General features: G+C 45.1%; 1 protein-coding gene across 1 annotated transcript; it reads right to left on the reverse strand.

The window, feature by feature from the left end:
• Positions 1-101: 101 nt before the first annotated feature.
• Positions 102-13,450, reverse strand: LOC144599160 (cysteinyl leukotriene receptor 1-like). The gene is made up of 2 exons (XM_078409896.1): positions 13,330-13,450; positions 102-4,566 (listed from the first exon to the last, which is right to left on the reverse strand). The coding sequence occupies exon 2, from the start codon at positions 4,555-4,557 to the stop codon at positions 3,421-3,423; it is 1,137 nt and encodes a 378-aa protein (XP_078266022.1). The 5' UTR covers positions 4,558-4,566; positions 13,330-13,450; the 3' UTR covers positions 102-3,420.
• Positions 13,451-24,149: the final 10,699 nt, after the last annotated feature.

The following is a 24,149-nucleotide window of genomic DNA, read 5'->3' on the forward strand; positions in this document are numbered from 1 at the left end:
AACAAAAAAAGGTTTTCACTTTTCACGTGCCAATAAATTAAAACTAAACTAGATGTATTTCTTGAGTAAAGCAAAGGAGAAAGTAAATGGAAAAGTCACAGTTTAATATCACAATTAGAAAAATCCATGAAGCCTTTTAAATTATTAATATATTAAGATTACAGAACAATGATCTGATATACAAAAGATATATACATTTTTCAGTAACATTGGAAGCATTTCAGACGGAAGGCACTGATGGGACTGAAACATTGTTCACTGGAACATGAGCTGCCTTGGATAGTTTACTGAAACACAAAGGTCTGGAACAACTCAATGGGTCAGGCAGCATCTGTGGAGGGAAATGAGCAGATGATGTTTTTATTGGTTCATAAATCTTCTTCAGACCAAATCCGAAAAAGGGTTCTGAATCAAAACATCGTCTTTCCATTCCCCCCATGGATGCTGCCAGACCCGCTGAGTTCCTCCAGAGCTTCGTATTTTGCTCGAGATTTCAGCATTTGCAGTTCCCTGAGTCTCCATGGATAGATAATTACAAGCTGATCTGTTCCTCTCTCGTTTGAGAGATACAACGCAGAAACAGGCCCTTTGCTTGTGTATGGAGTGATCGCTAATCAGAGTGGACTCAGTGGGCCAAAGGGCCTGTTTCCACGCTGTATCTCTGAGGTCATAAGTCTAAAGGGTGCTACAATCTGTGAGGACGATGAGAATGTGGCTACATTTTTTTTTTTAAATGGGATTAATGTAGGTCTGAAGTGGGCTGAAGATCTTTGTGGACTTGGTGGGTTGAAGGTCTTGTTACCACACTCAATCTCTCCATACTCTAAACAACGTATGAGGAAGCCATTTTGTTCCACTGAGTTTATGCTGATTCATGGAGTAATCCCCATGGCCATGATTACTCATTCATTTACATATATTTATGTCACTGCATTTATTCATGGGGTTTTCCCAATGACCCATTCTCCCCTCCTTCCTGTCAACACTCATATTCCACCACTCACAATGTAAGTAATTTATAGTTTCTGGTTAATCTGCTGACCTGCATGTCTTTGGGATGTGGGAGGAAACTGGAACAACCGGAGGAAACTTGTATGGTCACAGGGATATTTGCAAACTCCACACTGAAATGGCTGGAGGCTGGGATTGAACTATATGGCAGCAGCTCTATGAGCTGGGCCACAGTCCTGCCATGTATAAGAGTTCATGAATGCCATAGCCTAATGTTTAGCCATCTGATCCTCAGAGAGTCATAGAGTCACAGGCCCTTCGGTCCAACTTATCCACACCGACCAACATGTCCCATCTATACAAGTCCCACTTGCCTGCTTTTGGCCCATATCCCTCCAAACCTGTCCTATCCATGTTCCTGCCTAAATGTTTCTTATACGTTGCAATTGCATCTACCTTAACTACCTCCTCCGGCAGCTCGTTCCATACATCACCACCCTTTGTGTAAAAATGTTACCCTTCAGGTTCCCATTAAATATCTCTCCCCTTACATTAAACCTGTGTCCTTTGGTTCTCGATTTCTATCCTCGAGCTTCACATGGACCACCTCCTACTGATTATTCTAACGCTCTCCGACCCTTCCACTCTTTTCGCTGCATCTGGTTGTCTAAACACCTCTGCTATTGCCAGACAGTGACAAATCTTCGGAAATAAATTTTCTCTCCTCCCCCTCCCCCTCCATTCCTTTCTCAGACTTCAGAATTCGCAACTCTTTACCCTTTTGACTTTTGGCAGCATGGTGCGCAGCGGTAGAGTTGCTGCCTTACGGTGCCAGAGACCCTGGTTTGATCCTGACCACGGGTGATGTCCATATGGTGTTTGTACCTTCTCCCCATGACCGCTTGGGTTTTCTCCCACACACCAAAGATGTGTAGATTTTTAGGTTAATTGGCTTCGGCAAAAGATTGTAAATTGTCCCTCGTATGTTGGATAGTGCTAGCATACGAGGTCGGCACAGAATCAGTGGGCCGAAGGGCCTGTGTTTGCACTGTATTTCTAAACTAAACTGAACTGGACTCTCACCTATTTTTTCATCCCAGGCCTTTGTCCAATAATCTGCCTATCAAGAAACTTGATAGCGGCCCGATACCTATTACCGGCTATGATCTGTCCTGCTCCTCCTCCCTTCCAGCCTTCCTTCACACCGCGCACCACCAGTTATCAGTCTGAAGAAGTATCCCAACCTGGAACAACACCTATCGAGAGATGTTCTCCAGAGATGCTGCCTGACCTATTGAATTACCCCAGTACTTTGTGTCTTTCTTTAGGAAATTCTTTGATGTTAAAGGCAAGTTATTGATAAAGGTAGAGAATTATTCAAAGTTATAGCATGATATGGAATTAATTACTTCCTGAGAGAGATGGCAGGAAGTGAACAGTGATTTAATGCACTAACACAGAGTTACTGAAGTGCAGATTTGATCCAGTTTATCATGAAACACCATTCATTGTCAAATGTATCTTGTAAACATTTGTTGAGTTCCATACATTCGCAATGGCTCATTCTTGTTTCCGACCACTTTATTCTTATTATTCCAATTTATTATCCTTGAGAGAGAATGTCTTTCCCAGTAGCCAATGAGTAAGGGCACAGTCAACTCTTGCATTTAAAGAGATGATAATCTAGATGTTAATCCGTCTGAAGAAGGGTCTCGACCTGAAACGTCACCTATTCCTTTCCTCCAGAGATGCTGTCTGACCCGCTGAGTTTGGGTCTGAATTCTCTTAATCTAGTAACAGTTGACTTCAATCTGACGCACTTCCATAAATTGAGTTCTGAAGGAAAGTCTTGCCATCGTAACAGATTTAACAATCAGCTTTTAATCAGGAATTATGTGGAGCTTATCACATTAATGTTCTTTTTCTCCTGATTTTCCAGTTTGAGTATTTTAACTTTTATGTTATCCTTCAAGCAAGTTGATCCACATGATTTTGGGTTGTGAACCTCCTCAGGATATCTACATTCATAGTTCAATGGTGGAACTCTCACTTCCGGGTCAGAGGTCACATGTGAGTTTGAGGTGACCTTTTTCCAAGGCCTTCTTGAGGTTGACTCGGTATACTTTACAACAAAGTCTCTTGGGGATTGTACCCCTAGAATGTCTTTAAAAAGTCAACAAATATCTACAGTGCTGGAATGTGAGGTATGGAAAAACTTACTTCTACGATCACATTTTAAAAAACGATTTTAAAGCTTCTTGATTAAAGCTGCATTGTTTAAAGTCATGCGCATATACGAGCGACTGCTGGATGAGAGGGGAGAAAAGAAGTCAATGACATCTTGTTCATATTCTCGAACCCAATATTCTTGAAATGCCTGCTTGACAATCAGGCAGAAATGATCCATCGATATGGTCAGATAGCCTGTCAGTTAACCCACTGGCAAACTTGCCAGTAAGCCAGGCTAACTCAAAGTAGGTTAGTTTTGTTGTCCTGCTTGGCCCTGTTATGGTCTTTCTGGGCTTCTGCAGTGCCCATGGTCGGTTCAGGTTGTAATGGTGCTAATGTGGACATCTCCAACTCCCTGCTCTGCTGTATGTATGCCAAGCTGATGGCAAACGTGCTACTGGAGGTGTTGTAGGCCGGGTCAACCTCTTTATTCCTCAGCCACATTTTGATGAAGGTTCTGAAGCCTTGCCCCACAAAAATATAGAGCAGGGGATCAAAGCAACTGTTCGCCACGGCCAGGCACAGCGTGGCCACCACGGACCTGCGGAGGATGTTCTCCAGGTCGCAGTTGTCAGGGTGATGTACCAGGAAGTGTAAGTGCACCGTCCTTTGTATGTGATAGGGGAGGAAGCAGATGAAAAACACCCCCAGGACCAATATGGTCATCGCCACGTCTCTCTTGACCCGTTTCGATTTGCAGTCGAACCTCACCAAGTGTCTTATCATCAGCACGTAGCAGATGACAATGACCGTGAGTGGGAGCAGCAATCCGACAATGAGAGCAAAATAATTCAATTGCACAATTCGAGTCCAGGAATCCACATGCACCGGCTCGAAACATTTGACTTTGCCGTTGAATGGTTGACTTCCGTTCAAAAGGAACGGAGCTGAAGACGCAAGCACAAACAGCCAGACGCTGACGCATGCTATAATGCAGCGGCGGAAGGTCAGCACACTTTGATGCATGGCCTGGTGGACTAGAGATAGATATCGAGACACACTGAGGCAGGTCAGGAAGAAAATACTGCAGTACATACTGACGTAGAAAAAATAGCTCGAGATCCTGCACAGAAAATCTCCGAACGGCCAGTTACCTTGTCTCAGGTAATACACCACACGCAAAGGTAGGCTGAGGCAGAAGAGGAGGTCAGCAATGGCAAGGTTCATCAGATAGACAGTGCTGGCATTCTTTCTCTTGGCAATGCGACAGAACACAAAGAGAGCCAATATGTTGGAGAACAGACCAATGACAAACACAAGGCTATAGACCGCAGAGTAGACCATATACTTATACTGGTCGTTGGATTGGCAGGACTTGGTTGTGTTGGCATGTGACGCGTTGGCGGAACTTGCTTGAGGAGTTGTGTCGGTCAACATCTTCAGTATCTATAAGAAGACAAGAGATGTTGTGTTAGTTGTGTGCTCAAACATCAGCCAGTGATGGTTTGGTGACCAATTCACATGTTCAAGAGACAGGAGATGTTAAAACTGACTGACATTCCAGTTAGCAGGTCTTTCTATGGTAGGACACATTGGGCAGAGGCCCCATTTGCCCGATAACCTGGTTCAAAGATAACCGAGAACATAGGACTCGCAAAGCACAAGAATAGGCCGATCATTCCATCATATTAAGGCAATAGTATCAAGAGAGTCAAGAGTGTGTAATTGTCATATGTAGCAACAACAGAACAATGAAATTCTTCCTTACAGCAGTATGACAGACTTGCAGACACAATACACACAGATAACATAATAAAAAGATTAACAAATTAATCACTCCAATACGAGTGCAAAAATAAATGCCATCCATGGTGCAACCAAAGACAGTGTTGTGTAGTGTTCAAGAGCATGATGGTTGTTGGGGAGAAGCTGTTCTTGAACCTGGTGGTCATGGTTTACGGAAAATGACACTGAATAACGAGCTAGGCTTCTAGGCATAGACCAATAACTTTACGATTAAAAGACGCAAAGTGCTGGTGAAACTCAGCAGATTAAGCAGCATCTCTTGGGAATTTAGCTAGGTGACGTTTTGGGGTCAGGACCCTTCTTCAGACTGATTGTGGTGAAAATGGAGGGAAGGGGGGGGGGGGGAGAAAGCTGAAAGAGAGGCGGCACGGTGGCGCAGCGGTAGAGTTGCTGCCCCACAGCGTCAGAGCGCCAGGTTCAATGCTGTCTTACGAAGTTTACACGTTCTCCCCGTGACCACATGGGTTTTCTCCGGGTGCTCCAACTTCCTCCCATATTCCAAAGGCGTACAGGCTTGTCGGTCAATAGGCTTCAGTTAAAATTAGAAATTGTGCCTAGTGAGGAAGATAGTGCTAGTGTACTGATCGCTGGTGGCATGGGCCGAAGGGCCTGTTTCCGCGCTGTATCTCCAAAACGAAATAACTTAACTAATAAAAGACACTAAGACACTAAGAAAACTTAACTAAGAAAAAAGTTCAGTATATATATATTTTTTTTCACAAAATGCTGGAGTAACTCAGCAGGTCGGGCAGCATCTCTGGAGAATATGGATAGGTGACGTTTCGGGTCGGGACCCTTCTTCAGACTGATTCAGATAGGGGGGGGGGGTGAAGGCTGCAAGAGAGGTGTGGTGGGACAAAGCTTGGCAAGTGATAGGTGGATACAGGTGAAAGGGGGGGGTTGATTGATTGGAGGGAACAACAGATGCTTGCAGTTCTTTGTCTAAACTTAATTCTAAACATCCTAGCCTCTAACCATTTGCCTGCTGACTTCCTTCCAAAATAATCCATGTTACTCCATTTACATGGGAACAAAGTCGTATAGACTCTTCTCATATCTGCAAATTTTCCAATCCTCGGTTACTTTTAGTTATCAACTATTTTGTGTAGAGCTTATCTGCCTCTTGAATCTTTTACTGACGCCTAGCCCCACTCACCATTCTGCACATTCACCACTCTATGCAAAAGAGCCCTTGCACTTGTGTTTTTTTACACATTTAAGCTTTTTTTTTCCAGTTTTGTTCTCTCTAGACTTTAGGCTTTTGAGCTACAGCGTGGAAACTGGCCCTTCGGCCCATCGAGTCCGTGTCGACCAGCGATCTCCCCGTACACTAACACAATCCTACTCACTAGGGACAATTTTACAACTTACCGAAGCCAATTAAACCTACAAACCTGTTGTAGAATCTTCCATGAGAGTAAACATCCTCTCCACATTCATCCTGTCTAAGAAATGGATACGTCTCAACTAGATTTAGTTTAGTTTAGTTTAGAGACACAATGTGGAAACAAGCACTTTGCCCAACCGAGACCGTGCCGACCAGCCGACGCTGACCAGCGATCATGTGTACACAAGTTCGATCCAGCACACTCGGGACAATTTACAAAAGCCAATTAACCTACAAAGCTGCACGCCTTTGGTGTGGGTGGAAACCGGAGCAGCCAGAGAAAACCCATGCGATCACAGGGAGAACATACAAACTCCATACAGACAGCAGCTGTGGTCAGGATCAAACACAGGTCTCTGGCGCTGTAAGACAGCAACTCTTCCACTGCGGCGCTGTGCCACCAGACTGACCCTCATCCCACAATATTCCCTTACCTGTACGACACAAAAGACTGCAGATGCTGGAATCTTGAGCCGATAAGAAACTGCTCGAGGAACTCAGCGGGTCAGGCAGCACCAACAGTGGAAAATGGACAGTCACTTTTTTGGGTTGTTACACTTCATAAAAGTCTGAGGAAGGGTCCCGACTCAAAATATTGTCTCTATGTTTCCCTCTATGATGCCGCTTGCCCGTTGAGTTCTTGCAGTAGTTTGTTTTTTTGCTACTTAATTGGTCCTCATGAGTAATGGCTGCATTACTGGGATCATCCATGTAAGCATTCTGTGAACACGTCCAATGAGATAATATCATTTCTTAATAAGCCAACCAAGATTATTGCACTGCTCTACTTTTGGTTTCACCTGCACAGATGCACTAAAAACGACTGTGTATTAGATCACGAGAGGATTAGATAGGGTGAATGCACAGAGTCTTTTACCCAGAGTACGGGAATCAAGAACAGGAGGACAGCTTTAAGGTGAGGAGAGAAAGATTTATTAGGTACCCGAGAGGCAACATTTTCACACAGAGTGGTGGGTCTATGGAACGAGCTGCCAGAGGAGGTCGTTGAGGCAGATCCTATAGCACCATTTAACGTAGTACAGCTTTCTACAAACTTTTCTTTGCTTAGTTTAGTTTAGTTTATTGTCCGAGGTACAGTGAAAAGCTTTTTCTGCGTGCTAACCAGTCAGCGGAAAGACTATACATGATTACAATCGAGCCATCCACAGTGTACAGATACATGATAAAGGGAACAACGTTTAGTGCAAGAAAAAGTCCACTAAAGTCCGATTAAAGATCGTCCGAGGGTCTATAATGAGGTAGATAGTAGCTCAGGACTGCTCTCTAGTTGTTGATAGGATGGTCGACAGTATCATGTAAATGATACTGTCGTTTTGATATTCTTTCTAAGATTATGAATTTCACATTTTCCTGCCTTATATTCCCTTTGCCAACTATCTTCCGCTTTGCTCTATCTATTGTACTTGGGGTTGACTTAATTATGTTCATGCATGCATGGTATATCTGCTCCGTTTTGCTGTACCTCGATAGATGTGACAATAATAAACCTAAACCTAATCCTATCCTTAATCTCTTGTCATGCACCTTGTCCAATGCCTTCTAGTTGAGGTGTAAATATTCTCCGTCACTGGTGAAAAGTGCCCTGTTTTTTAAAGTACGGCGATATTTTACAAGACCAGCGCGAGTGGAAGGGTTCTTTCAGGGGTACCATCTCTGGGAACGCAGCACTCCATTGGGACCATACTGGAGTAAAAGTCAAGAGTTTGGATACAGCTCTTAAGGTTGGACATGAACTCTTAACCTCCCGACTGGTGAAGACAGGATCATCTCTTGAGAATAACATTCAAAGCAAAAACTGGAGAGCAGCTGGAAGAACTCAGGAGGGAAATAACGTTTCAGGTCGAGAGCCTTCATCTAGACTGGGAAAATATTTCAAAGGTCTTGTTCACAAACTCCTGACGTAGTACTTTGTTAGTGTCAGGCCCAGTTACATTGAGGGACCTGCTTGACTGAGTTTTGCAAGTTACATGATTTCCAAAAATAGATGTCTTGGGAAGAAGAGCGACATTATCCTTCTGCATCATTGATTTCTATATTTTTATATATTTTTATGACATGAAGGCCATTTGGTTCATGGAGTGCTTTTTGGTTCCCAGAAGAATTATGGGCATCTCATTGGAAAATACAAATTGTTGGAGTAACTCAGCCTGTCAGGCAACATCTGTGAAGGGATTGGACAGGCGATGTTTCAGATCGGAACCCTTCTTCAACATCTGCAGTTACTTGTCTTACCTTTATCTATCTCATTCCTGTATTTGTTTTCATCTAAGAAATTTTAATTTCAATCCCCATTAACTCCTGCCAACTTCTACATTTGGGATAATTTACAGTAACCAATTAATCTATAAAGACAGATTAGAAAATGTCACCTGCCCTTCTCCTCCAGAGATGCTGCCTGACCCATTGAGTTACTCCAGCATTTTGTGCCTATCTTTGGTATAACCAGCATCTGCAGTTTTTTGTTTCTACCTTTGGGATGTTAAGTTTAGTTTAGTTTTAGTTTAGAATTACAGCATGGTAACAGGCCCTTCAGCCTAAGCTAACCATTAATCACCCGTTCACACTAGTTCTATGTTATCCCACATTCTCATTATACACCAAGGATAATTTACAGAGGCCAATAACCCTACAAACCAGCATGTCTTTGGGATGTTGGAGGAAACCGGAGCACCCGAACAAAACCCACATGGTTACAGGGAGAACAGGCATATTTTGTGGAATTGTCATTATCGTAAGGAAAAGGGAACTTACAGAAAAGGAACTGGGGTTGTGGGGTATAAAGGCACATAAATGAGCAGAAGAACCACCAAAACAATCTGGGTCATTGGCTACCTAGATGTTTGATCTATCTAGATAAGGTGGGCTGATACAAAGAAATGCTTGATACAATATCCGCTGATAAAGTGCGTTCAGAGCCAGCCACTAATCAGTGTACAGCTGCAAGAATTTGTCGAGTCCCTTGATAGAACATAACAGCACAGCACAGGATCACGGCCTTTGGCCCACAAAGTCTGTGCTGAACATTGTACCAAGTCCAAACTAATTTGCTATGCTTGCACATGACCCATGTCCCTCCATTTCCTGCTTATCCAAAAGCCTCTTCAATGCCACAATTGTATCTGCCTCCAACACCACCCTTGTCACCAATCACTCTCTGTGAAAAAACACTCCCACACATTTCCTTTAAACTTTGCCCCTCTCACCTTAAACCTATGGCCTCTATTCTTTGTCATTTCCACCTTGGAAAACGATGCCTCTCATGCTTCTGTCAGGTCCCCCCTCAGCACCTCTCCATTTCCTGCATTTCTATGTGCCCAACAAAAACATCTGGGCGGCACGCTAGCACAGCGGTGCAGTTGCCCCCTTACAGCACCAGAGACCCGGGACCGATCCTGACTACGGGTGCCGTCTGTACGGAGTTTGTACGTTCTCCCCGTGACTGCGTGGATTTTCTCCGGGTGCTCCGGTTTCCTCCCTTATTCCAAAGATGTACAGGTTTGTTGGCTTCGGTATAGATTGTAATTTTTTCCCTAGTGTGCAGGATAGTGCTTGTGTAAACTAAACACTAAAGTGAAACTAAATGAAACTAAACTAAACTAAACTATGGTATCTGTTCCCTTTATCGTCAGAGGATGGTATCCTCGAAGCTCTCCCCCGTCAGCTGCTGGCGGATGTCTCGCGGCAACTGCTGCAGGTAGGTAAATTCAAAGAGCGGGCAGGGCTGGTGGTCGTCCATGAGCGTGAGCATCTCGCTCATGAGGGCCGAGGGGATCCGGTCGCAGAGCCCGCCCATGTTAAGGACCTGACAGGCGCGCTGCATTCGGCTCGGCCCGTAGATCCGGAGCAGCAGCTTCTTGAGGCCTGTGTATTTATTCGCCGCTGGCGGATTATCCAGGTAAGGAGCGACCCAACCGGCCGTCTGCTAGTCCAGGGCGCCTACCACATAGTGACAGCGGGTCTCCTCGGGTGTAATGCCACGGATGTAAAATTGGGATTCGGCCTGTCGAAACCAAACCCCCCCGGCTGCGAGTTCCAAAATGTAGGGAGCTTCAGCGATACCGCGTTGAGTTCGGTCTCGAGGCCTTGTGGGCGGCAGCGGCAGAATGCATTTTCTTTTCAAACTTACCCTCCAGGATTACCCTTCCTGGGCGTCGGGGTCACCAATGTAGCGGGACGAGAAGGAGTCTCGCCAAAAACTAATCGGACACGAGTTGCGTGCACTAGACGTGTTTATTCTCTCCAATACAGCTCCCTACTCCACCCCGGGTCACGGGCGTTGCCTGGCCTTAAATACCAACTCAGGTACCGACCCCGTGGCTAGCGCCTCCCACACCAAGATGCCGCCCTCTAGCGCCGATGGTTCGTTCTGCCCTTGGGTTGCCACCAGGTGTCACCACACCACTATTATTATCTTGCCACCTTTATTGTCTATATATATATATATATAAATAAATAAAACTTTCCCTTTCTTCCCCTCCCCTTCCCAGTTCTCCCTCTATCTTCCTGTCTCCACCTATATCATTCCTTTGTCCCGCCCCCCTGACATCAGTCTGAAGAAGGGTCTCGACCCGAAACGTCACCCATTCCTTCTCACCTGAGATGCTGCCTGACCTGCTGAGTTACTCCAGCATTTTGTGAAAAAAAATATATATATACTGAACTTTTTTTTGTTTATTACAGATTTTACAGTCTTATGTTTACATGCTGCTGCAAATGAGAATTTCATTGTTCCGTTTCGGGACAAATAACAATAAAGCACTCTTGACCCGTGACCATCTATCCTTGTTCCCTGTCATGCCCTGCCCTGCTCTGCCTATTCCTGTCACCTGCTGTCATTGACTTCTGTACAACTTCCAGTTTCCTATCTGCCTCACTACTGAATTGGAATCTATCACCTTTCTAATTGAGATTAAGATGATTGAATTAAAGATGGACTGGCTTTGGAGGGGAAAGATTAACAAATGCGTATGTTCTGTGCAAAATAAAAAGTCTCAAGCAGAGAGTGGTTGTAAGTACCGCTACATTGCCCCACTGACTGCTAAAGTTTGTTTGCAACTTGTGGAGTTGATCAGCCATATTACGGACGGGAGCCCTGATTACATGTCATGCTCACTGATCATCTCTGGAAAACATGGATAGGTGAATTATTAGGTGGTGTGATCACGAGAGGACATATGTCCAGCAAAGTCCAAGTAAAGACAACCTATTGCTGTTTCTTCTCTTCCTCAGCATCACCTCGGAGTTGAGGATGATTTACCTTCCAAAAGTTACTGTGAGTGTGAATATTTTAACATCATGCACCTGCTATGTACATAGACCTGCTAGATCGAGGTCTTGTTCCAGTGGCAAAAAGTTCCAGGACAGTTGGATCTGAAAAGAGGGGTCTTGACCCAAAACATCACCTATTCCTTTTGTCTAGAGATGCTGTCTGACCCGCTGAGTTACTTCAGCTTTTTATGTCTATCTTCAGACCAGTTGGAGATTGGACACCAATGTAAAAAGTTACTCTGACAATCATAGACGCACACATCCCTCATGCACCCACTGACCAACTTCCTCAATGTAACACTTGAAGGAGTCTTAACAATATTTCATTTAGTTTAGATATACACCATGGAAAGAGGCCCTTTGGCCCACCAAGTCCACACTGACCATCGATCACCCGTTCACACTAGTTCCATGTTATATCACTTTCTCATCCACTCAATACACACTAGGGGCAATTTACAGATGGCTAATTAACTTACAAACCCACAGGTCTTTGGGATGTGGGAGGAAACCGGAGCACCCGGAGGAATTCCATGTGGGTCATGGAGATCATGCAAACCCCACATGAACAGCACCCGAGTTCAGGATCGAACCAGGGTCTCTGGTGCCGTGAGGCAGCGGCTCTACCAGCTGCTCCACTGAACAGTCGGAGCGGGACCTTTGTATAAATGAGGTGGTATTGTAGTCCTTGACCCACTGACTAACTTCCTCAACATAAAGTTTGAAGGAGTCTTAACTCAGACCGGATGGGCTGAAGGGCTGTTTCCACACTGTATCTCTAATCTAAACCAAAAATGAAACGAAATATGATCCAGCACAGGAAGATCGTGCATCACATTGGGGCCGATATTAAGCTGTGCACTGATCATAGCTTATGGACCTTTGACTTGTTCATCTACTGGAGTACTTAATCAATTGAAAATGAATTGGCTGCAAGATCTGACCCCCACGTATCAAGTGCTAAGAGATAAATTACTCAAATTACAAATTAAGTCACTTTCCGATCAGCCAAAATTTGACAAAGTACAGACTCTCGAAATACTCAAGAAAGGAAAACAACATTATATTTCAGAAAGAAAAATTAGTTTGTCTGAGTTTTATCCCAAGATACTCTTTGAAGTTCTAAATAGGGGCAGTTATCAAAATTCACCGCCTTCAGATAATTAACACTGGAATAGGATTTAATTTTTTTTAATGCACTTAGTAATGATGATGTGAAAGATTGGTTGATCTACATTCACTAATAACTTTCAGATAGAGCCGGTAAAATACTACCAAAGGAAGAGATTGCAGGCTCTGGAGAAATAACAGAGCACAGAACACAAGTATCGGAGTAACTCAGCGAGTCAGGCAACATTTCAAGAGCAGAAGCGTCCGGACATGAATCGTCACCTACCCATGTTCTCCAAAGATGCTGCCTGACCCACTGAGTTAATCCAGCACTTTGCGTCTTCTTTTGTGAAGCAGCATCTGCAGTTCCTTGTTTCAACAGAGGAGTAGGATTAATTCAGTAGCATACTCAAAGGGACAGTATAGCTGTGATGGACTGAAGGGCCTCCTTCACCGCTGTGTGATTCAATGATCCCTGGAAGCAGTTGCAGTAGCCCACCAATCAGGAAAACAATTCAGTCAACATTCTTGAGCAGTAGTGCGCCCTTGAAAGTTCAAAACAGACAGGCTAATTAGTATCGCGTTACTGTCAGCGCGTTACAAAGGCTGGAACTCACATTTCGGGTTGCCTCCGAGAGGGTAGATTAGTTGGACAGCTGCTGGCAGTTCAGTGTGTTCTGCTCGAAACCAATTACAGCTCCACTTCCACCTCTGAGCATGTCTGTGCTGCTATTTATCTGAGTAATGGCAATGTGGTCAACTGCGCAGTTCACACCCACGCAAAACTCACGCAGCAACCGTTTCTAAGGTACGTTGTATTGGCATATGGGTGCAGAGGAATTAAGGGAAACAGTGGATTGTGAAAGATACAGGGCACTTCACACTCACTCATTCACGCGCACACACACACACACATAGACACACTAACGCACATACACATACGCACACATGGACACACAAACGCACATATGCACACAAACGCACATACACATGCACACACGCACACACACAGACACAACCGCACATACACATGTGCACACAAACGCACATGCACATGTGCACACACACGCAGATGGGCACGTGTGCACACACATCCACACACACAATTACGACCTTGCTCACAACACACCTGGGCACACATACACACACACACTTACAACCATGCTTAGGACACATATGGACACACACACACACCATGGCCCTGAGATTTTCTGTACCCTCAACAGTCTGTATCCACTGGAAGTACATGTAGGCCGGCGGTTCCCTGAAGTCGGTGGAGATGTTGCACTTCATCCCCTCAAGGTGCCTGCTCCACTGTGTAACCTCCCCATAGAATGGCTACTTTGAGGACGTTGTCTCGCCGGTGGAAATTCTGTGAGACCCTCTCAGCTGGGGTGGCACATTGACGCAGCAGTAGAGATGCTGCTCTACTTACAGCGCCAGAGACCCGGGTTCGATCCTAACTATGGGTGCTGTCTGTATGGAGTTTGCACGTTCTCCCTGCGACCACGTCGGTTTTCACCTATAGCGTTCAACTTAATGCAGTCTGCCGTGTGTAAATGGGGTCCTAACACCGGAAATGGTGGCCTGAAGAGGACACTGATTATTAGGATGTGTTTGTAATACGAAAAAATGTGTTTGCTTATAGTCATAGAGTGTGGAAACAGGCCCTTCAGCCCAACTTGCCCCTGCCGACCAAGATGCTCCATCTACACTAGTACCACTTGCCTGTGTTTGGCCTGTATCCATCTAAACCTATCCTATCCATGTACCTTTCAAAATGCTCCTTAAACATTGTGATAGTACTTGCTGGCTCATCTGTTGGCGCATTTATCGAAGCTTATGAGAAAGTGGGCCTTACACTCAAAATCTGTAAGACCAACTGTTCTCCACATACCATGTCTGTCACAGCCCACCACACCGTTCTTTGACATTGAAGGTTCATGGTGAGACTGTGGAAAATGTGGAACACCACCCTGAACTCGGGAGCTTCCTGTCGGCAATGATGAAAGTCTCACACGTGACACCATACATGCATCCACGCATGCATGCTTGCACACATGCACATGTACACAAACATTAGGACATGCAAACATATGAAATTGCATATAAATATGTACACGCACACGCACATTGAAACAAGCAGGTACACATGCACACACAGGAACACTCAGATGCACACACATACACAGATGTACACACTGAAATTTTGTATAAACAAATTTGCACACAGACACAGGCATATGCTGCATAGTCACACGAATAAACAAGCAGCACACACACGCATACACAAGTGCATGCACACAAACATTCACACACATCACCAAAGTCACATAGAACTGAACGTACACGCATATACATGTATACGCAAATAAATACACAAAAGCATGTTCTCGCACTCATATACAGCAATACACAAACACACACAGCCACACACACCCACATACAAATATATAAATGCAAAGCATGATCACAACACACACACACACACACACACACACACACACACACACACACACACACACTGAATCACAAATATTCAAAATCACTCTGCATCTCACTTACTGATACAATGCCATTTCCATGTCTTAAACACAACCTGATTACATCTGATTCTGGTCAGATCAATAGATGGCCTTGTGTTCAGAAGCAGAAGTGTGCAGATGAGTACTGCAGTGTATATATTTTTTGTTTTTCTCGTAAATCCCCAGAAATTCTGAAAAGATATAGCTGCCTGATTTTCACTTTAGTCCGTCTACAAAGCATTAAAGGTTCGGCGCTGCAAAGAAATATTTCACAAAGGGTTGCAGTCTGTGTCCCTGCATGCATTCGGGCCCTTGTCAGTTTTAATGCATTTTTCATAGCCAAAGACGGAAGGTTAAGTTTCAGTGAACCTTGCTTCTATCCTGTTACCAAATCAAGTTCTGCTTTTTTTTTTCTTATTCGTTTTCTAATCCAGTCCTTGAATTCTTGGTGGAAGGAAGGAGAAGAATATATGTGTGACAATTGAATTGAATTGAATTGAGTTGAATACTTTGTTGTCACATGTGACAAGCCACAATGAAATTCTTAGCTGTAGGAAGGAACTGCAGATGCTGGTTCACACCAAAGATAGACACAAAATGCTGGAGTAACTCAGTGGGGCAGGCAGAATCTCCGTATAGAAGGAATGGATGAAGAAGGGTCTCGACCCAAAACGTCAACTATTCCTTCTATCCAGAGATGCTGCCTTTCCCGTTGAGTTACTCCAGCATTTTGCGTGGGTTTTCTCTGGGTGCTCCGGTTTCCTCCCGCACTCCAAAGACATACGGATTTGTTGATTCATTGGCTTCAGGAAAAATTGGAAATTGTCCCTAGTGTGTCGGATAGTACTAGAGTATGGGGATTACAGGTCAGCTTAGACTTGGTGGGGCGAAGTCCCTGTTTCTGTACTGTATCTCTAAACTAAGCTAAACTAATCTTATTAGATGGCAGAAGAGTGTGCTATTCTTACAGTTTCCATGCACTGTGGAAAGCACCCTGACTGGTTGCCCCATGGCCTGGTATGGCAATTCTAACGCACAGGAACGCAAGAGGCTACAGAGAATGGTGGACTCAGCCTGGTCCATCACGGACAAAGCCCTCCTCTCCATCTAAAGCATCCACATGAGGAGCTGCCGCATGAATGTGACATCTATCATTAAGGATCTCCACTATCAAGGCTATTGGCTTTTCTCGCTGCTACTGTCGGGTAGAAGGTACAGAAGCCTGAAGTCGGGAACAGCTACCTACCTACATAAGGGGCGGCATGGTGGCACAGCGGTAAAGTTGCTACCTTACAGCGCTTGCAGCACCGGAGACTCGGGTTCGATCCTGAATACAGGTGCTGTCTGTACGGAGTTTGTATGTTCTCCCTTTGACTGCCTGGGCTTTTCCAAAGACGTACAGGTTTGTAGGTTCATTGGCTTGTGTAAGTGTAAATTGTCCCAAGGGTGTGTAGGACAGTGTTAACGTGCATGGATTGCTGGTCGGTGCGGACTCGGTGGGCCAAGGGGCCTGTCTCCATGCTGTACTTCTAAACCAAACTAAAGTAATAAAGAAACAATTAGACTGGTACATGGATAGGAAAGGATCATGGGATATGGGCCAAACGCAGGCAGGTGTAACTAGTGCAGATGGGACATGTAGGTTGGTGTGGACAAGTTGGGCTGAAAGGCCTGTTTCCATGCTGTAATACTCTATCATTCTCCTACTCTATGTCTCGATGACTCGATAACCATCATGTTCTTGAACCGACCTGCATAACCCTATATTCCTACCTGAGCAACAGAACTCTGTGGACCACCTCTTGTGCTGCCACAGACCCTTTTTGTCTAAAAGTGTTTTGCACAAATATCTTGATTTTTGCAAAGTCTTTATATTTTCGCTGTCTTGTAGAATTGATGTATGATTGATGTTTTTGTGTTTTGCCTTTGTTCACGTGACTCTGCTGCAAGCAGAGTATTCATTGTACCTGTTCCTCACCCTATTTGACTGTCATTGATCAATCGTTACCTTTAATCACCAGAATGTTACCTTAAAGAACAGGATGGGGTTTATCTTGGTGGAGAATATTACGGTCTGTGGGAACTTCTTGTGTGTGCATCGTTTTCCTTACTTCTTCCACATTAAGCATCTTGCAGTTCATGGAGGGACCTTCGGGTGTATGTCCACAGATTCCGCAAGTATAACGATGGATGGAGGGATGGAGGGATGGAGGGATGGATGGATGGAGGGATGGATGGATACAGCCTGGAAATGGGTCTTTCAACCGACTGAGTCCACGCCGACCATCAATCACCCGTGAACTCTTCTTCTTTCTCCTTTTGTATGTCAACTACAACAGTCAAAAGTGGCAATTGGTGCTTCAGAGTACCGTAGTTGACGCTTTGCTGCAAATTTCACCAGTTCCGTGGAACTACCCAGGGTGGACGACGAGGACATAAAGCAGCTCCCACCTCGCCCGTGAACTCTAATTCTACATTAGCCCACTTTCGCATCCACTCTCTTTGCACAATGAGCAATTTTACTGAGGCCAATTAACCTACAAACCGGCACATCTTTAGGATGTAGGAGGAAACTGGAGCACTCGGGGAAAACCCACGTGGTCACAGGGAGAACGTGCAAAGTTCACGCAGACAGCACTCGAGGTTAGTATCGAACCCGGGTCTCTGGCACTCTGAGGCAGCGGCTCTACCAGCTGTGCCACCGTGCCACCCACAATGACGCTCAAAAGTGTTGTATTCTTTCCCATCTGAGGCAAGAAGTATAATAGCAATGAGAATATGCTACAACTGCTTGACTATGGCATTTAATTTAGTCCATCAAATTGCTTGAAAGATGTAAAAAGGCAAAAAAAGTGCAGATGCTATAAATCCGAAATAAAGGCCTGAGAATATTCAGCAGTTCAGTGGAGATAGGAATAGAGTTACATTTGTGGCACGGTGGCGCAGCGGTAGTTGCTGCCTTACAGTGCCAGAGACCCTTGTTCGATCCAGACCCACACACTAGAGGCAATTTAAAATTTGTGCCGAAGCAGATTTCCCCAGTAAATATAGTGAGGCATTGATCTCCCATGGGATGAGAGAGTGTGCTGCTCGAGTTTAATTAGGGGTCAGGAAATATCACTCACGATTCGAATTCAGAGGCACAGAGTTCAAGACCCCTAGCCCGCAGAGAAAAAAAAGGGTGGTACAGTGGCGCAGCGGTAGAGTTGCTGCCCTACAGCGCTTGCAGCGCCGGAGACCAGGGTTCGATCCCGACTAAGGGTGCTGTCTGTACGGAGTTTGTACGTTCTCCCCGTGACCACATGGGTTTTCTCCAAGATCTGCGGTTTCCACCCACACTCCAAAGACGTACAGGTTTGTTGGTTAATTGACTTTCTCTAAATGTAAATTGCCCCTAGTGTGGGCAGGATAGTGTTAATATGCAGGGATTGCTGGTCGGTGTGGACCCGGTGGGCTGAAGGACCTGTTTCCGTGCTGTATCTCTAAACTAAACTAAACTAAACAAAAATTTAGAATCAAGAGTCAAAAGTCAAAGAGTGTTTAATTGTCATATGTACTGACAACTGAACAAAGAAATTCTTGCTTGCAGCAGCTTAACATGGCCGTAAACATAATATACATAGGTAAATAAACATATTAATGAATAATAATGAAAATTTAATGAATTAATAACTGTAATACCAGTGCAAAAGAAATCAAAGTCCCTAGTGCAACCAAACACATAGTCCATAAAGCTTGTGGTTGCAGAGGTTAGTGTTGTGCGGTGTTCAAGAGCCTGATGGTTGTTGGGATAAAGCTCTGTTTGAACCTGGTGGTGACGGTTTACAGGCTCCAACTAAGTTACTAATTTTCAAAAAGGAATAAGCACATGGTGGTTAGCATTACGCAGGCAGGTGAGACTAGTGTAGATGGAACATGTTGGTCGGTGTGGGCACGTTGGGCCCAAGGGCCTGATTCCACACTTCTTCTTCTTTCTCCTCTAGGGAGCATAGGCCATTGATGAATGTCCTCCACCTCACTCGGTTGTTGCCGGTTCTTTTGAGATCTCCCCAGTTGAGCCCTCTCCCAGATATTTCTGCCTAGACACCTCTTCTCCAGCTGTTCCTGGGGCGATCACTTTTCCTTTATCCTTGGGGGTTCCATTTCAGGGGTTGCCGGGTGATGTTTGTGGCAGGTTTTCTGAGGGTGTGTCCAATCCAACTCCATTTGCTCTTTCGAATTTGTAAGTCAATGGGATCCTGGCTTGTTCTTTTCCACAGGTCCACATTGCTTACTTTGTCTCTCCTCCAGATGTTTAGTATTCTCCTGAGGCAGGTGTTAATGAACGTTTGCAGCATGTTTGTTGTGTGTTTTGTTGTTTTCCTTGTCTCTGATCCATACAGCATTACCTGCTTCATATTTGAATTAAAGATGCGTACTTTGGTGTTGATCGAGATGTATTTTGAGCTCCAGATCTTCCTGAGCATGTTATACACCACCCTAGCCTTATTGATTCTGCTTTTTATGTCTGCATCTGCCCCTCCAGTGGTGTCAACAACACTGCCTAGGTATGTGAATGTTTCCACCTCCTCCAGGGCAGTGCTGTGCATGAGGACAGGGCTGCTGGTTTTGGAGTGGACCTTCATCACCTGTGTCTTTGCTGCATTGGGTGTAAGACCAAGTTTTGTTGCAGCTTGGTAGAGTCTGTCCGTCTTTGTTGACTGGATAGCATGCAACTGATTCCACACTGTATGACTCTATTGTTCTGTGACTCTTTTCACCTGCACACCGGGCAGTATTTACAGTGGACAATTAACCTGCCAACCTGCACGTCTTTGGGATGTGGGAGGAAATTGGAGCACCTGAAGGAAACCCACGCGGCCACATGGTGAACGTACGAACTTCACACAGACAGCCCCGGAGGTCAGATTTAAACCTGGGCTACAGAAGCCATGAGGCAGTCGCTCAAACTGCTGCATCACTGTGCTGCCTTTCGTCGGAAGTGACTCAGTGTGGTATCATATCATATCATATCATATATATACAGCCGGAAACAGGCCTTTTCGGCCCTCCAAGTCCGTGCCGCCCAGTGATCCCCGTACATTAACACTATCCTACACCCACTAGGGACAATTTTTTACATTTTACATTTTACATTTTACCCAGCCAATTAACCTACATACCTGTACGTCTTTGGTAACCGGGCATGTTTTAAATTACAGAAAACGGAAGGGGATGGGAAGTGCAAAAGGAATGAAAAGTGATTGAGAGAGAGTGAAGAAGGCTCTGTGTTTTTAATTTTTTGCTACCTCCACGGTTATACTGTAGCATTCTGGATGTACTTTAATAAGTACCACGTTGATTGTAACATGTGGTTGCAAAAGACACTTCAAGAATGCAAATGTGGCAATGCTTAGCCTCTGTAACTGGGTCAACTTGGGTACAGTGCTTTGTTGCGTGGTAACGCCGATAGTCATGAAGTGCTTTGAGAGGCTGGTCCTCTCACACATCAAATCCAGCATCCCTGACTCACTGGACCCACATCAATTTGCATACAGGGCAAATAGATCCACAGAGGACGCCATCTCTCTGGCTCTTCACACTGTCCTGACTCACCTAGAGAGACAGGGCACGTACGTGAGGATGCTATTCATAGACTATAGCTCCGCCTTCAACACGGTCATCCCCACCAAGCTCATCACCAAACTCCACCAGCTAGGCCTCAGCTCGTCATTATGTGACTGGATCCTGGACTTCCTGCTGGAACGACCGCAGGCAGTGAGAATGGGCCCGCACCTGTCCTCCACTATCACCCTGAGTACCGGCACACCACAGGGCTGTGTTCTGAGCCCCATGCTCTACTCCCTCTTCACACACGACTGTGTTCCTGCATTCGACACCAACACCATTGTCAAGTTTGCAGACGACACAACGGTGATCGGGCTTGTCACCAACGGGGATGAAACAAACTATAGAGCGGAGGTGCAGAACCTGGCGGACTGGTGCTCGGATAACAACCTGTCCCTAAATACCACCAAGACCAAGGAGCTGATCATCAACTTCCGTAAGTCACATAACGGGGAATATGCCCCGATCTCTATCAACGGGGACAGTGTGGAGAGAGTGTCCAGCTTCAAGTTTCTGGGCACTCACATTTCGGAGGACCTAACATGGTCCAATAACACTGCTGCGCTGGTCAAGAAGGCACAACAAAGACTGTTCTACTTAAGAACACTGAAAAAGTCTGGTCTACCCCAACAGCTGCTGACGACCTTCTACCGCTGCACCATAGAGAGCATCCTAACGCATGGCATCCCTGTGTGGTACCTCAGCTGCACGGAGGCAGAAAGGAAAGTTCTACAGCAGGTAGTCCATAGAGCTCAGAGGGCCATCGGAACACAGCTACCAGACCTGGAGGGCATCTACAACACACGATGCCTCAGAAAAGCCACCAGCATCCACAAAGACTCTTCACACCCCTGCAACAGTCTGTTCGAACTCCTTCCATCGGGCAGACGATACAAGGCCTTCTACGCCCGCACCTCCAGACTCAGGAACAGCTTCATCCCCAGGGCCATAGCTGCTATGAACCAGTCCTGCTGAGCCGGATGGCCACAACGCATAGATCAACTTGCACTTTACCCTGTCTAAAAACTGTTCCAACTGTTTCGTTTCGTTGGGTTGCTGTTAATTACTTAAATTATTGCATCGTATGGGAGGCGCATTCCCAATCTCGTTGTACCCCTGGGTACAATGACAATAAAGATATATTGTATTGTATTGAATTGTATCCAGTCAACGAAAAGCCTATACATGATTACAATCAAACTGTCCACAGTGTAGAGTTACGGGATAAAGGGGATAATGTTTAGTGCAAGACAAAGTTGAGTTAAGGATAGTCCAAGGGTCTCCAATGAGGTAGATGGTAGGTCAGGACCGCTCTCTAGCTGGTGAGAGGATGGTTCAATTGCCTGTTTCCTCCAACACTCCAAAAACATACCGGTTTGTAGGAAAAAAAACCTGCAGATGCTGGTTTAAATCAAAGGTAGACACAAAATGCTGGAGTAACTCAGCGGGTCAGGCAGCATCTCGGGAGAGAAGGAATGGGTGACGTTTCGGGTCGAGACCCTTCTTCAGACTTAAGAAGGGTCTCGACCCGAAACGTCACCCATTCCTTTTCTCCCGAGATGCTGCCTGACCCGCTGAGTTACTCCAGCATTTTGTGTCTACCTACAGGTTTGTAGGAGTGGCTTCGGTAGAGTTGTAAAATTGTCCCTAGTGCTAGTGTGCAGGGTAATAGCTGGTCGGCACAGACTTGGTGGGCCAAAGGGCCTGTTTCTGCGCTGTATCTCCAAAGTCAAAATCAATAGATGGGAATAAACTGTCTTTGAATCTCGAGTTATGTGTTTTCACACTCGTGACCCAGCTAAACCTCTGTACTGAGATAGATAAGAACATACTCCAGGGCGTGCCTTCAATTTAAAGTTACTCGTTTTCAAAGAGGAATAAGCACACGGCGTTAATATTACAATCATACCAATTTAATAGCTGGAAACTTGTCCTCTCTCAGATATATATAAAGGATCACGTTGGCACTTTTCTGAATGGGAGCAAGGAGAGTTATTTTGTTAGTGAAGGACCTTAACCTACGCCTTAAGTTTAAGCAAAGGTTCTGGTCTCTTACCTCAGTGGAGGTTGTGGTCACATTTATTGTGCTGCAATAGAGTCCACACTTCAGAAGTCTCAATGATTATAAAGTGCACTCAGGATATTCTGAGACTGGGGCAAGACACTGTATAAAAACCACTGGCTTTTTTTTGCCCACGGTTGCTGTTGCATGTTTGCAGGCATTACTGTGTATGATGCATAAGGGTAATTGAGTCGCACAGCACGGAAACATGCCTTTCGGCCCAACTCGTCCATGCCAGCCAAGTTGCCCCATCTAGGGTAGTGCCACCTTTACACTTTACATTAGACTTTCGAGATACAGCTCGGAAACAGGCCCTTTGGGCCACCATGTCTGCACCGACCAGCGATCACCCTGTGCACTGGCACTATCCTGCACACCAGGGACAATTTACTATATTTCACAGAAGCCAATTAACCTACAAATTTGTATGCCTTTGGGACGTGGGAGGAAACTGGAGCACCCGGAGAAAACACAGTTACAGGGGGATCATGCAAACTCCGTACGGACAGCACCTGTAGTCAGGGTCGAACCCGGTCTCCAGACTGTGAGGCAGCAACTACCGCTGTACCACCGTGCCGCCCGCATTTGGCCAATATCCCTCTAAACCTTTCCTATCCACGTACCTGTCCCTCTGTATTTTAAATGTTGTTAGAGTACCTGCCTCAATAACTTCCTCTGGCATCTCCTTCCATACACCCACCACCCTTTGTGTGTGGAAAAAATTGCTCTTAAGGTTCCCATTAAATCTTGATCTTAAACTTGTCTTAAACGTGTCCTCTGGTTCTTGACTCTCTTTTCTGGCATAAAAGACACGGCACATTCAGTTTACTTGCAGAATGACTAACAGATCTGAATGTTGGAAACAGCATGCATTACACAGTTGCTAAAATATTGCGTGATAAAATAAGTTTGACTGAACAAGGGGTTTCTATCCAAGACTCCGTAGGCAGTAGGTTGAAAATCTGTATTATTTTCTTTCTTTACTGAAATTATACGTCATCTTCTGATCCGTATTTCTTGCATTATACCACTTCCTGGGGATCGCTTACAGATGCACATTTCTGAGCAGAGGAAATGTTTCAAAATATTTTGTTGCCATAATTTGACTCAGCGAGGAGCAGGATATTACAAAACCACTAAAGTTGGCTCTTAAAGACGTCAGTGTTTGCTGAAACATCTAGGTTATGCAGAGCACTGATAATAGTCTGAAGGGTCTCGACCTGAAACGTCACCCATTCCTTCT

The sequence above is a fragment of the Rhinoraja longicauda genome, chromosome 13, assembly GCF_053455715.1.
Source record: "Rhinoraja longicauda isolate Sanriku21f chromosome 13, sRhiLon1.1, whole genome shotgun sequence".
NCBI lineage: Eukaryota > Metazoa > Chordata > Chondrichthyes > Rajiformes > Arhynchobatidae > Rhinoraja > Rhinoraja longicauda.

Excerpts from the sequence above, each read along its gene's own strand:
- LOC144599160 (XM_078409896.1), bottom strand. The coding sequence starts at position 4,557 with ATGTTGACCGACACAACTCCTCAAGCAAGTTCCGCCAACGCGTCACAT.